This window comes from Oryctolagus cuniculus, chromosome 1 (assembly GCF_964237555.1).
Source record: "Oryctolagus cuniculus chromosome 1, mOryCun1.1, whole genome shotgun sequence".
NCBI lineage: Eukaryota > Metazoa > Chordata > Mammalia > Lagomorpha > Leporidae > Oryctolagus > Oryctolagus cuniculus.
The window spans coordinates 22,190,738-22,206,286 of NC_091432.1; the positions used below are offsets into that span (position 1 = coordinate 22,190,738).

The window sequence follows — 15,549 nt, forward strand, 5'->3', positions numbered from 1 at the left end:
AGGTGCATTTACCTGCTGGGGTAGAAAGAAGGCAAGTTCCCTACCGCCCAAACAAGTGGTCAGGCTGCATTTGGGAAGACGGAAGAAACACCTAACGAAGTGGTAGACCTGGCTAGGGTTTCTGGAAAGAATGCTGACAATGACACGTGGTTTTTGAAAAAAATACCTATGATGAGCTATTCAAAGAGAAATAACTAAACCAGTTTTTAAAAATCTAAGGGAGAATGGTTTCAATCTGAGAAGCGCAGTGATAGAATCTGAAACTTTCTCATTACGACTCCTCCAGTCAGCAGAAGGTTTTAAAGCTAAGAAGAAGAAGAAGAAAAAAAAAAAAAAAAGAAAGAAAAGAAAACCGAGGGTGCTATCAGTAAAACTATATCTTTAGATCCAGGGCAAAATCAAGGGCATGATAGTAGGACCGTTTGTCACTACTGCCTTGGAAAGAATTTGATCAGCCATAACAGGCCCTCTCAGTCAGACAAAAGGCATGTAAGAATTCTAAGGGCATTGTCTGTAACTCACTGTCAAATAGACACAGGCCTTCTTGGGGAATATGTGAGTGTGGCTTCTGCCTGATAGACTGGTTTATCACCTGTCCAGGAAGTTTTTTTTAAAGGAGTTGTGCCAGTTTGGTCAAAAAGGGATAGGAAATCAGGAAACAGGCTGAGAAAACTCTTCAGGACATTTCTTACTGAAAAGGGAAGATAACTTGGAAAAAACGTCAACCGCTGAGAAGCAGATGAAGGAATCAACCCAGGGAAGCAAAACGGGCCCTAATCATGGAATATTCTCCCCCCCCCCCACCACATAGAGTGGGGGACTGGTGACTTATAGCCAGATGATTTCAGAAGTGCCACGGTGTGGGGGGGCAATGTTGTGGCACACCAGGTAAGCCACTGCCTACAATGCCGGCATCCCACACGGGTGTTGGTTCAAGCTCTGGCTGCACCACTTCCAATCCAGCTCCCTGCTAATTTGCCTGGGAAAGCAGTGGAAGATGGCCCAAGTTCTTGAGCCCCTGAATACTGTGGGAAACCTGGATGCAGTTCCGTGTTCCTGGCTTTGGACTGGCCCAGCCCTGGCCATTGCAGCCATTTGGGGAGTGACTGGAAGATCTGTCTTTGTCTCTCCCTAACTCTGCCTTTCAAATAAATAAAACTGCCATGGGATTGCTGAATGCCTTATATTGTCTTGCTTTTAAACTAACAGAGCACTTATTCTTCATATCAATGTAGGCTGTGTTTGTGTATGTGCAGCAGATTCATCTTTTAATTCAAAGGTCTGCAGATGAAAAGAAGTTGAACCCGAGGAGCCTCTTGCATAAATACAAGCAGACTCTGAGCCTGATGTCAGAACTGGATGAGACTTTGGGGATCTTGGCAAGGGTGAGTGTGTGTTGCATGCAGGAAGAATTTAAACATACCTACAAAGGGTCTTCAAAAAGTTTATGGAAAATGCACATTATGAAAAAAATGCATGATTACAAACTTTTTTGCAATAAAATGAATTTATTTTTATATTCCATTTATCATGAATTTCCTGAAGTGCCCCTGCATGGAAGGTATGTTATCTTGTCTGTCCAGTCCCAGCTGTATGAGTGACTTTAGGCGAGGTGGGCACATCTCGAGGGCTGGCTGACAGAAGAACTGTGAACAGATGGCTGCTGTTTTACACCACCACATTCTGGAGCTGTATGCCACGTGCAGCAAGATTTAACTGAGACACAAATGACCAGTTCCCTTTGGGCTGCTCTTAAGCTTCAGGTTCTCAGTGGTTTTAGCGTGACGCACCTGGGTGTGATCTTCTTTGCATTTGTACTGCCTGGAGTTTGCTGAGCTTCCATTTTTCATCCGTTTTGGAAAATTCTTTCTCATTTCTTCTTTTTTTTTTATTTATTTTTTTATTTTTTGACAGGCAGAGTGGACAGTGAGAGAGAGAGACAGAGAGAAAGATCTTCCTTTGCCGTTGGTTCACCCTCCAATGGCCACCGTGGCTGGCGCGCTGCGGCCAGCGCACCACGCTGATCCGATGGCAGGAGCCAGGAGCCAGGTGCTTGTCCTGGTCTCCCATGGGGTGCAGGGCCCAAGCACCTGGGCCATCCTCCACTGCACTCCCTGGCCACAGCAGAGAGCTGGCCTGGAAGAGGGGCAACCGGGACAGAATCCGGCGCCCCAACCGGGACTAGAACCCGGTGTGCCGGCGCCGCAAGGTGGAGGATTAGCCTAGTGAGCCGCGGCGCCGGCCCTCATTTCTTCTAATGTGGTTTCTGTCACACTCTTTCTTTTCTACCTCTGAGATTCTAATTATATGCATATATATGTTGCAATTTCACCACGTTTCACATGTTCTTACCTGTTTTTTCCTATTTTTCCTCTCCTTGGTTCAGTTTACATATTTTTCTCATTCACAAAATCTGAGCTCTGCTGTATTCAACATCACATTAGAGTGTCTGATACCTCCCCCCTTTAAAGATTTATTTATGTATATGAAAGGCAGAGTTAACAGAGAGAAAGGGAGAGACAGAGAGGTCTTTCAGCCACTGGTTCACTCTCCAAATGGCCACAATGGCTAGAGCCGCGCCGATCTGAAGCCAGGAGCTTCTTTCTGGGTCTCCCAAGTGGGTGCAGGGGCCCAAGCACTTGGGCCATCTTCTACTGATTTCCCAGGCCATCAGCAGGGAGCTGAATCCTAAGTGAAGCAGCCAGGACTCAAACCAGCACCCAAATGGGATGCCGGCCCCGCAGGTGGAGGCTTAACCTACTATACCGCAGCACCAGCCCCAATTATGATTACTTTAACGTCCTTATCTGCTAACCCTGTATCAGGATACTCTATGCGTCTGCTCCTCTTGACTGTACTTGCCTGGCTGTCAATCACATGACCCTGCTTCTCTGAACTGTATTCAGTCCTTGCGTACTCAGAACCACAGAAACTCCAGAGGATGCCACACTTCATCAGGGCGGGTTTCCCCTTCACTCTTGGCACATCAGGTGAGGTCTGATCCACTCACTCCTGTCAGGTACTCATCTGGGTTGTGGCTTGCTTACAGTTCAAGGACTTTGTCTTAGAGTTTCCCAACCCACCTCAGTCTCCCATATGCAGCATCAAGATAACTCCTGAAGGCAAGACCAGCCATGGGCTGCAGGCTGGCTGCCACCTGGCGTCCTTGTTTCCTAAGCAGTGTGTGAGTTATTTCACTCCACCTTCTTAAAGTTTTCAGCTGAATTCCCCAGGCTCCTGTGTGGCCTTAGCTGTAATTAAATGTTCCTTGGAGAAAAACTAGCCATGTGTTTGCTTTCCAACCTGTTAATCCTACCTTGAGCAACTGCTAAAAGCTTCACTGGTTTCTCCTTTCCCCAGCACTGGCCTTCTCCCTGGGCTGAGCCCAACCCCTAGCACACACCCAGGATCAGTTAAGCGCTCCCGGAGGGGAGAGACAGCTGGCAATCGACAGTTCACCTTGGGAAGGTTCTTCTGTCACTAGTAATTTAGTTCTTTCATATTTCGTTGCCTCCATAGCTTTCTGACGCCTTTAGAAACATGATTTTAAAAGTTTATCTTTCTTTTTTAAAAAGTTATGGCAATTCACCGACCTTCCTTGGCCTATTATATCCCAACTGAGATATTAATTCTGTATCTGCATTAATGTTTAATCTATTATCTCACTAAATTCTCTTATTCTTTGGGGTTTTCTGGACATATGATCTTATCATCAGGCATCCTGAATACGCCTGTCTTCCCTATCCACCTCAATGCCTCTAAGTGCGTGCTGAGTAGTAGCAAATATACTGGACATTCTTGTCTTGTTCTCGGCTTTGGTGGGAAAGCATCTAGAAGGTATCTGGGAGGGTCGTGGCCTTTCTACTGAGAAAAGGAAGAGAAATACGCACCAGTTCTTAACTTAGAGTTAATGTGGCAAGTCGGTGTTGAATGTGTCCAGGCATGTATGTGATTCTGACTCCCCCCCCTTATCAATATGAAGATTTATATGAATGGTTTTTACTTTTTGCATTCTGGTCAGAGAGTGCTATTTTTATTTTTCTGGAATTTATCTGAATTTGTTCACTGCTCTGACATCATCAAGTTTCATGAATATTCTAGTTTCAAACAAAGAAAAGATATATTTTCTATTATTAAAATTTTGAGTTTTATATGTTTAACAAGGTCGGTCCTACAATTACACTTTAGTTTTTTTATATCCTTCCTATCTTTTTTGTCTATTATTATAATATTATTATTAATGGTGAAAAAATAGATATTCCTTCTTAAAAAATATCTATTTTATTTGAAAGTCAGATTTATAGGGAGGGAGAGGCAGAGGCAGAGGCAGAGGTAGAGGCAGAGGCAGAGTTCTTCCATCTGCTGGTTCACTCCCCAAATGGCTGCAACAGCCCTGGCTGGGCCAGGCCGAAGCCAAGAGAGAGGAGCTTCATTGGGGTCTCTCATGTGGGTGCAGGGGCCCAACAACTTGGGCCATCCTCCTCCGCTTTTCCAGGTGCATCAGAAGAGAGCTGGATTGGAAGTGGGGCAGCTGGGACATGACTGGCACCCATATGGGATGCTGGCACTGCAGGCAGTGGCTTTACCTGCTGTGCCACAGTGCCAGTCCCGAAACTCTATATATTGAGAATTAGCCAGCTGAACTCAGTTTGGAGGATCTCCATAATTTTTTTGGCAATACACAAGGCATCATAATCAGGGGTCCCTTCTCCTAGTTCAATGTCAGAGTCTCTTTACTGCCTGTTTGGTCTGGTGCTTGCTGGCTTTGACATCCACAATAAGCACACGTGTGGTGTTGCCTTCTGTCTTCTTCATGGCACACTCAGTGGTCAGGGCCTAGTGGTGACGCCTGTTTGTCCTAGTGACACTTCCAAGGACGTCAGAACTGTAGGGTCTGGGGCCACTGGAAGGTGGGAGAGCTCAGTTCTTTGTTTTGCGGCTGGAGATGCCTCTCGGCACTCCATTACTGGCTTTGAAAGCCTTGCTCTGGCTTGAGACCTGGGAGAGGCAAGAGCTGCCTTTTACTTTTTTTTTTACTTTTAATTGCGGTATATTCTATTTTCTCTGAATCTCCTTTAGTTTCTGCTTTATGAAATTTTTCTTAGTTAACATGTAAACAAATATTAATAAATTATTATTATTGTTATTTTAAAGATTTTATTTATTTGACAGGTAGAGTTATAGACAGTGAGAGAGAGACAGAGAGAAAGGTCTTCCTTCCGATGGTTCACTCCCCAAATGGCTGCAATGGCCAGAACTGAACTGATCCGAAGCCAGGAGCCAGGAGCTTCTTCCGGGTCTCCCATGCAGGTGCAGGGGCCCAAGCACCTGGGCCATCTTCTACTGCTTTCCCAGGCCACAGCACAGAGCTGGACTGGAAGAGGAGCAACCGGGACTAGAACCAGTGCCCATATGGGATGCTGGCACCGCAGGTAGAGGATTAAACTAGTGCGCCACAGCGCTGGCCCCCCAATAACAAATTATTATAAAACAAATATTGCAACTTCATGGTGAACTGTTATCTTCAGTAATACAAAATTTATTTCCTTGTCACTTCAAACTTTTTTGGTATTTTTAATAAACTTATGTAATTTGTTTATCTGAGGCAGATAAAGAGGGGAAGAGAAAAAGCTCCCATCTTCTGGTTTACTACTCAACTGCCCACAATGGCTGGCGCTAGGCTGGGACCACAGTCAGGAGCCAGGAACCAAATCCAGGTCTCCCAGGTGGGTGGCATGAATTTAACTACCTGAGCTACGCATGGTGTGCACTGGCAGGAAACTTGAGTCAGGAGCCAGAGCTGGAAATTGAACCCAGGTGCTCCGGTATGGGGTGTGGGCATCTTAACTTCTATGCCAAATGCCTGTCCCAAGTTTTTTTTAATCTTAATTTTATCTTGCTAGGTTTGGAGATCAAAAACATGTTGTATCATTTTTATAAGTTATATTAAAAATAGATTTAGTTATTTATTTGAAAGGCAGAGTGACAGAGGGAGAAAGAAGTTGGGAGGAGAGAGACAGATTTGTTCACTCCCCAGTGGCTGCAAAAGTTGGGGCTGGGACAGGCTTAAAATAAGAGCCAGGAACTCAATCTGGGTTTCCCTGGTAGGTGACGGGGACCCAAATACTTGGGTCATCTTCCTCTGCTTTTCCAGGTGCATTAGCAGGGAGCTGGATCAGAAGCGGAGCAGCTGGGATGAGAACCTGGGCCCATATGAGATGCTGGCATTGCAGGCGGCAGCTTAACTTGTAGCATCCAATGCTGGGCCCCAGAGCCATTATTAAGTCTTGATCCTCCAGGCAAATACACAATGTTTGCTTCTCGTTCCTTACACCAATGTGGTGTAGTCACTTTGGTGGTCTGAAGTTCATTCTCCAGTCACAGACCTCTCAAGAAGGGGCCTGCAGGAACAACATTCATTGCATGCTCATCACATTTACCAACAGACTCTATACCAACAGTCAATCTGGAAGCGCATGAAATCCTTGGCTCATATTTTTTTTTTTCTTTAAGTATCTTAAATGTGTTATTCCATTTTCTCTCGGAATCAAGAATCACTGTAGAAAAATCTGGTAACATTTGCTTTCTTTCTTTTACTTGAATGTCCCAAAGAATTTCTTCATTTTAAAAAGTTTTATTGGAATTTTTTTAAGATTTATTTCTTTGAAAGACAGAGTTACAGAGAGGCAGAGATAGAGAGAGGGAGAGAGAAGTCTTCCATCCGCTGGTTGACTCCCCAGATGGCTGCAATGGCTGAAGCTGCGCCGATCTGAAGCCAGGGGCCAGGAGCCAGGAGCTTTTTCCGGGTCTCCCATGTGGGAACAGGGGCCCAAGGACTTGGGCCATCTTCTACTGCTTTCTGAGGCTGCAGCAGGGAGATGGATTGGAAATAGAGCAGCTGGGACTCGAACCAGTGTCCATATGAGATGCCAGCATTGCAGGCGGCAGCTTCACCCAACGCCACAGCACCGGCCCCTAGGATATTTTTTAGAATTGGCCATTTTTGGTTGTTTTTCCCAAGCACAAGGAATGCCCTTTCAATTTGAAATTTCAATTCTGTCTTTTATTTTAGGAATATTTTCTTGAATTATAATTTTTAATGATTTGTTTTGTTTCATTGCTTTAGTTTCTACTTTAGGATCCCTGTTCTGCATACATTGGGTCTTTATTTTTCCTTTCTTCAATATTTACAATATTTATCACTTTTTTCCAGATTCTTTTTTTTTTTTTTTTTAAAGATTTAATTATTTTATTTGCTTGAATGGTATTGCTGCTGATTGTTCTGGGTATGTCCTTTTAGGCAAATGTATTTTACAGAAGTAAGACTTGCTGAGTGTTATTTAAATCTAGTTTTGAATATGTTTTTCCTAGCATACTCTCATCAATTCTTCTACTTCTTTTTCTTTTTTAAGATTTACTTACTTGAAAATCAGAGTTATGGTGCAGGGTGGGGAGAGATATCTTTCATCTGCTGGTTTACTCTCCAGATGGCTGCAGTGGCCAACGCTGGGCTAGGCTGAAGCCAGGAGCCAGGAGTCAGGGGCTTCATCCAGGTCTCCTACAGAGGTGCAGAGGCCCAAACACTTGGGTCTTCTTTCTGCTGCTTTCGCAGGCTGTTAGCAGGGAGCTGGATCAGAAGTGGAGCAGCTGGGACACGAACCAGCACTCATACGGGATGCCAGTGTCACAGGGCAGCGTTTCCACGCCGCAATGCTGGCCCTCATCAATTCTTTTTAATTCTCTGTTTTACTTCACTTACTTTTCTCAATCCTACCTTCTGGGTCCCTTTCTGTGATTGTGCTACATTCTCCTTGTTGCTTCTTCCAATCTGGTCATTGTTTCTGTGATTACTGCTTCTATTTGTTTCTTGTGTTCCACCTGGTACTCAAGTTTCATAAGCAGGTTGGGAATACCTCATCTGGAAATGTGGAATCTCCAAAATACTAAAGGTCTGAGTGCTGACACAACACCCTAGGCAGAGAATTCCACCCCTGACACCATGTGATAGGTCACAGTCAGACACTGAAATTGTGGCGTACAGTTACATTCAGGCTTATGTGCACAAAGTATATATGAAATATAAATGGACTTCATGTTTAGACTTGGGTTCCACCCTCAAAATAGTGCATTTTGTATAGGCAAATATTCCAGTATCTCAAAAAATCTGAAGTTTGAAATATTTCTGGTTTTAAGAATTTCAGATAAGGGATATGCAATCTGTATTTCTGTTTTCTATTCCTGTTTTTACATTCTTTGCTCTACTCTACTTTTTTTTATATTTTAGCTTCACGATCTTTATTCAACAAGACAACTGTTCAGTATGATTTTTAGATTCACAAAGGAAAGTTTAGTTTGAATTGCAAGTAGTTTCATGATAAGAGTTTTCTACAAAGTGTTTTTTTTAGTAAGTTTTGCCTTTCTTTCTAATAGCTTTCTTCCATTTTAATTTCAGCGTCGTGTCTGCTGTTTTTATTACTCAGGACTGTGGCTAGGCTACCTGTAGGAAGTTCCTTCAGGCAGTGGACTTCTGCTGATGTTTTCTGAACTTGCTATCCAGCCCTAGCTTCTGCTTCCAAGTCATCCTGAGTGGCTTCTGTGTCTATCTTAACCATGTTTGGGAATCTTCACCTTTCTGGACTTCGGGATCGTTATCTGTTGTGCCCTAACTTAATTATAAATGGACGATGGCTTCTCCATGTGTGGCATCCAGATGAGGAAGGAGGCTGCTATCTCACACTAATACTGGAAATGAGCTTGTTCTCTTAATTACTGTATTACCTCTCAAATGTTATCTGATAAGAAAGAGATGCTTAGCCATAAAATAACTGATTTAAAATAAAAAAAAAAACCCTCTTTACATTTCCAACACACAGAAGTAGATGAGTGTTAGAGACTCTCACTGTATTTTTTTGCAGGCTCTATTGCAGTTTCATTAATATCTGGTTTCATGATTTCAACGGAAAAGGTTTCAAAATATCTTCCCCATCCACCATCCCAAAATGCCAAATATTCCTCATGACCAGAACAATGTCTAACTTATTTCACAGAGATTCCACGGTTTCCAATACCACCACCACTATAAACTGTGTTAGAGTAGGAAAGAGAAAACCGCTTAGGTAAGTTTCACCACAGAACGTAAATAAAAAGAGGCAAACAAGAATACTAACCAAGTGATGGAAAAGGGATCGAAACATTCTGAGTGGGGTTACCTCACATTATCCCTTTAGTCATCAAGTAATATGTGATGAACAGAAGAGGCTGGAGTCATTCAGGGACAACCAATCTAGAAACAGGAGTTTTCAGCTTTCCTGTAGGGGGACTTACCTTTTCCAAAACTTTGGCAATTCGGGTGCCAATTTGTTCAAGTGACTGCTGCGGATACTGGTCTTTGCCAAGATTCTGCAGTACCTGCAACAAGAATTATAGTGGATCAGAGGAGTGAGAGGCAGATGCCGCTGACGCTGAGTTGAGCCTACACAACAGAAGCCTCTGCTTTTCTGGGACAGTTGCGGGGGCTTCGTGGGGAGGCTGTCTGTGGAAGACACGCCCAAGGCTGCTTTACTTTCCCCTTTGTCTCTCCCACTTCACAATCAGAGTGTAACACACATTCACTAAAGCAACATTAGCAAAGAGAAAGGAAGAAAGAAACACTCACTTGTAATCTCGTTGCCCATCGTTGCCCACATGTAGCCACTGCTAATATCTTCTTTTTGTCTTTCAGATTTTTTCTATGATACACACATTACTGTTCTCTCAAAATACAGTACTACAGTACATACTGTTTTCTAAGTTTTCACATAACACATTCGCAACATTGCTATGCCAATAAAACTATTTCTACTACATCTTCTCTAATGGTGCCACTGTATACTATTTCACATCTATACCAAAATTTATTTAACCACTCCTCTACCAGTGGACATTTGTGACACGTTTCTCCAAGTCTTGTCCTAGGAATCTTATTTGCTAGGAATGCACTAGGTCTGCCCTCTTCCCCTTTCTTCTTCTTCTTCTTTTTTTTTAAAGATTGATTTTATTTATTTGAGAGTCAGAGTTAGAGAGAAAGATAGAGATGGAGAGGTAGAGATGGAGAGAGAGGTTTTCCATCTGCTGATTCACTCCCCAAATGGCTGCAATGGCTGGCGTAGAACTGATCAGAAGCCAGGAGCCAGAAGCTTCTTCCCGGTCTCCCACATGGGTGCAGGGGCCCAAGGACTTGGGCCATCCTCCACGGCTTTCCCAGGCCACAGCAGAGAGCTGGATCCAAAGTGGAGCACTAAGACTCAAACCAGCACCCATACGGGATGCTGAGGCTTCAGACCAGGGGTTTAACCTGCTGTGCCACAGCACCTTCCCTGCTCCCCTTTCTTCTTGAGAGTGCGAATAAGAGGATTAATTGTCCAAACATTTCTATCAAGAGCCTCTATGTCATAGAAGGGCAGGCCACTACCCACTTGACAGGTAAATCAGAGTTAGACTTTCATAGTTAAAAAAAAAAAAGCTTATATTTAGTTCCAGGGCTTAAAAAATATTAGGCTTGGCCCAAAGCTACCCAGAAAACAGTCAACCGAAAAAAGGCAGAAAAATCAGCGCTAGTCACTTGTGCTTTCTGGTACCAGCTGCACCGTCACTAAGTCTAGAAGTACAACAGGCTGCGGCTGGAGTGTGGCATAGTGGGTAAAGCCACATATAGGAGCTGGTTTGAGTCCCAGCTGTTCCATTTCCAGTCCAGCTTCCTGCTAATGCACCAGGGAAAGCAGCAGAGGATGGTCCAAGTGCTTGGGCCCCCACACCCATGAGGGAGACCCAGAAGAATCTCCTGGCTCCTGGCTCCTGGCTTTGGATTGACTCAGCTCCACTTAGGGAGTGAACCAGTGAATGGAAAACTCTCTCTCTCTCTGTAACTCTGCTTTTCAAATAAATAAATAAATCTGTAGGGGGAAAAAAAGAGTACAGCAGGCCATGCAAAGCTGAGCACTCACCTCTGTTAACTGACTCTCACCCGTGTAGTGCAGGCTGGCTCGGTTCGAAACCCCGTGCAGGTGGTCCAGGGTATGCATACTCGTGGGTAGGTTGCCATTGCAGAGGGGCTCCATCGCTGGCTGCTGTATTGGGGTGGCAAAGTCTATGTGTTCTGTGATGCTGAAAAATGGAGATTACCATATTAAATGTGGAAAATGTGGGTGGGGAGGAGAAAGAACATTAGCAATCAGCTGATCGACACTTCAATAAGCTATCCCTTTAGTGGTTTCTACCTTTTTATTTTCCTTTATGCACAGAAGCACCCTTCTCCCTATAGAAATACTACTCAAAGTTCAGAGGATACATTTACAGATACAGCTGGGCATTATGTCTGCGTATAAGATGTGAGCATGCGGGATGTGCCTTTGGTGCAGTGGTTAATATGCCGCATATTAATAAATATCCACATCCCCTATCAGAGCGCCTAGGTTCAAGTTCCAGCTCTGTTTCTGGTTACAGCTTCCTGTTAACATGCGCCCTGAGAGGCAGCAGTGCTGGCTCCAGCGCCACTCATGTGGGAGACTTGGGTTGAGTTTCTGGCTCCTGGCTTTGGCCTGGCCTAGCCCTTGCCAGCAGATGAGGGAGACCACTGTCTGTCTCTCTGCCTTTCAAAAAAAAAAAAAAAAACAAAACAAAAAAAAACTCCTTTCATGTATTTCCCACTAGGCACAGACTAAATATTATATAGACTGTCCTATGCACTAACAGTATCTCCAGTTTCATTCCCAGCTATGTAATAAGTTGGACATGCATTCACTGACTCGCTCACTGATTTACTCAGAGCCTATTGTGTGTCATATACTGTAACTAAAATAATTAAGAAAACTCACACAGTCCCTGCGGTTAGGGTGCTCATGGCCATGTGGGGCACCTATTACAGATGAGGCAGGTTACGACAGACACCTAGCACACCGACAGTACACCACAGCAGGCTATGTCTGTCTCCTTTGTTATGGAGAAGCGGGTGGTTAGTAAAGGCTTCTCTGAGGAGGTACGATTTAAGCTGAGGGCTTGGTGCTAGCATAGCAGCTAAGATACTACTTGGGGGACTGGCATTCCATTCCCAAGTGCCTGCATTTGAGTCACAGCTCTGCTTCTGATTCTAGCTTCCTGTTAACACCGATACTGGAATGCAGCAGGTGATGGTTCAAGTAGTTGGGTCCCTAACTGCACTGAGTTCTTGGCTCCTGGCTTTGACTTTGCCCAGGCCCTGCTCTTGGCAGGTATTTAGGCAGTGAACTAGATGATGAGAGCTGCGTGGTTGTCTCTGTTTCTCTGCCTCTCAGATTAAAAGGTGGGAGGGGCATTGTAGCACTGCAGGTTAAGCCACTGCTTGCAATGATAGCGTCCCATATTGGAATGCTGGTTCAATTCTCTGATGCTCCACTTCTGATCCAACTTCCCACAAACGTGCCTGGGAGAGCAGAGAATGATAGTCCAAGTACTTGGGCCCCTGCCACCCATATGGAAGACCAGGATGGAGTTCCTAGCTCCTGGCTTTGACCTGGCCCAGCCCTGACTACTGTGCCCATTTGGGGAGTGAACCAGTGGATGGAAGACTTCTTTCTCTTTGCTTCTGCCTCTTCCCCTCTGTAACTCTACCTTTCAAATAAATAGATCTTTACCTCCCCCTGCCTCCAAACACACACACACACACACACACACACACACACACACACAGAGAAGTCCAGCTAGGGAGTTCTTGAATGAACCCATGTGTAGATGATGTTGTTCTAGTTTGAGGAGGCAGCAATGGAGATGGAGAACAGCACATGGAGTGGAAGCGACCAGATTAGTTAAGGGAGTGGGGTTTGAGGGATCTCGCCTAAGCACTGCCGGAGCTGTGCACCAAGAATAAGAAATGAGCAAACAAAATGAATCATTTTTTGGATGGAGCACTGGCAAGAAAATTTTGAGTTTCCTTTTCCTGAACATGAGGTGCCAGAGAGAGTTCTAGATTGAGAGATCAGGCAGGTAACTCTGGGTAAATGGGTAGAAGGTAGACCTTGAAAAAAGGTCTGGTCTTGAGATCCAAATTTGGGAGCCGTCAAGAAGCTGGTGAGGCCCTGGGAGCAGGTCAGGCCGACTAGGAGTGATTACACAGTGGGAGGCTTACTGCTAAGTCCTGGAGAGCTCTCAGCACTTAATCGCTAGAAAAGGGGCCAGCAAGAGGATGAATGTCCAGGGAGGAAACAGCTATCACAGAGGCACCCTTGCTTGTTTTGTATCTTGGCAGGAAATCTGGATCTGCTCAGCTTCCCCTACAAGCTCATGCAGTCTATGAGAGCCCATGGATTTTGTGCTTCCAGAGAGACCCAGTCTTTTAATTCAAACTAAGTGAGTTATATGTGTCTTCCAGAGAGCTTACAAAGTGTGAGTGCAGGCACTGGAAGGGGGACGCATCCACCAGTCTCTACAGTGGGCTGAGTCCACCTGGGGGCTGTGGTCAGCAAGGGTCATCCTTTGATCTGCCAGCTCTAGGAAGGGTGACACGTCTAAGCTGCTGACAGAGATGGCAGCCCTGAAGTCAGCTGATGCCCAGGGAGCTCAATGGTACAGACAGGCCATGAGCAAGGAGAGGTTCGAGATACTCACTCGATGTTTTTTGAAGAAACTGCAAGCCAGGTGCTCACAATGGCAGTCAGCTCTACCCAGCGGAGTTTGAGGCATTCGTCTGGGCTGGGCCATCCCAGACTCTGGTAGTCACGTTTTTTTCCTGGAAGAAAAGTATGTCACAGATCTGTACCACTGCCAAGGAACAGAAGCCACAGTGCCGCGTGCCCTGGTGACTGCTTCACCCAGACTGTAATATTTGGTGATGCCAGTCATTTTTCTAGTCTTCAGAATGTTCACCGTCTACAGATCTCATTGAAATCGTCTCAGTTATGGCAACGGGAATAAAGATCATCTTTGAGTAAAGCCTTATTCACCTTATAGATGGTGAAGTAAATTGGATTTGAAACTAACATGAAACAAGGGTTAAGATATTCTTCAAAGTTAACATTCTAACCAAACAGAGTTTTCACTTCTTCTACATTTTGATTTTATAAGGACAACTCTTAGCAGAAACATTTATCACTAAAGCAAGTTTTCTCCACTCAGCACTACTGACATTTCCAGCTGCATAGCTCTTCATCGCAGGGACCTGCCCTGTGCATTGGAGGGTGTTTCCTGGCATTGCTGGTATCCACCCACTAGATGTCAGTAGTACCTGCCCCTAGATGTAAAACCAAAAATGTTTCCAGATAGTGCCAGATGTCCCCCTGCGGGCAGAATCACCCCATGCAGAAAACTACTGCTGGGAAGGAAAGATGACAATGAAAAGTTACCTTTTTTTTTTTTAAGAGCAATTACTGTGTGTTCATTTACTATGCTAAATGCTTTACATTCATAACCTTATGAGATGAGTTTAAATTCTCATTTCTCAGAGGAGAAAAGAGAGGCTCAACAAGGTTAAGTGACTTGTCTGAAATTACCTGGCTAGCAGGTGGCAGAGCTGGGGTCCAGATCCAGGTCTGTTGGACTCTAACACGCATGCTCCCAGGCGCCACCCTATTTAAAGTTACACGGGGCTTTCTCATATCCTTCCCAGGAACTACCTTGTGGGTCTAGGCCCTCTACATGGACCAAGTCCTCAAGAAAAGAACTAAGTCTTGCCTGGGAAGGGATCTTCTGCAGGAATTACAATGGAATGGAAAGGTAGGAGAACTGTAACTTTTTATTCTGTAGGACTTTACTAACAACAGAAAACTGTGTGAGGTACAGGCAGAGGTTTAAATTTAGATTTTAATAAAATAGACGAGAATAGTTTGGAAGTTTCAGATTAACTCTGTTTAAATTAATAACTTAAATAAACCATAAGTTTCACAATAAAGCTTTTATGTTTCAGAAATTTGTTTGAAAAATATTTATTGCGCACCTATTATAAGGGGCTAGGAAAGTTAGGATGCTAGGGATACAGACAGGAATAATAAGGTGGCCTGCTCTTGAGCTCACAGTCTAGTGAGGAAGGTAGACGTTAACAAATCATTATAAATACAACAGGAGAAGTGGAAGACTGCAGGTGTAGAACAATTGCACAGAGGTAAGAGCAACTATTTCTGCTTGAAGATAACAAGGATGACATGGCACTTGAGTTTGAAGTTTTAGCGTGAGTGGCATTTTAGCACCGCAGAGGTGACATAAGGGCATTCCAGACAGAGGGTACAGCATATGCAGTGGCACAGAGTTAAAATAAAAGCATGGTTGGTTCAGAGAATGGTGCTGAGAGATGCTGGATTGTACGCCACACTAGGAGGTTTGGACTTTATCCTGCAGGCAATGGGAAACTTCGAGCCCACATCTCTCCATCTTGTTCACAAGGATATCAAAAGAGGCTCTGTTAAATGCCTTGCTGAAATCCAGTTACATTATGTCTATGGCACTTCCCTGGTCTTCCAGTCTAGTAGCCCTAACCAAAAAAGGAAATGAAATTAGTTAAGCATTATCAGTACTTAGTAAATCTACAATGGCTCTTAATGATCTCCA

At 44.3% G+C, this 15,549-nt stretch overlaps 1 protein-coding gene across 6 annotated transcripts in view; it reads right to left on the reverse strand.

The window, feature by feature from the left end:
- Window positions 1-15,549, reverse strand: part of TTC17 (tetratricopeptide repeat domain 17) — a 147,674-nt gene that overhangs the window by 23,476 nt on the left and 108,649 nt on the right. For 3 of the 6 annotated variants that reach the window (XM_017346067.3, XM_002709063.5, XM_051826131.2), the window contains 3 exons: window positions 13,618-13,738; window positions 10,983-11,142; window positions 9,325-9,408 (listed from right to left, as the gene is read on the reverse strand). In XM_017346067.3, the coding sequence (XP_017201556.1) occupies window positions 9,325-9,408; window positions 10,983-11,142; window positions 13,618-13,738 (365 nt within the window). Of the gene's footprint in view, window positions 1-6,374; window positions 6,402-6,501; window positions 7,559-9,324; window positions 9,409-10,982; window positions 11,143-13,617; window positions 13,739-14,914; window positions 15,473-15,549 lie in introns of those variants that run through there. The other 3 variants (XM_008269968.4, XM_070071410.1, XM_017346076.3) reach the window with 3 other exon arrangements.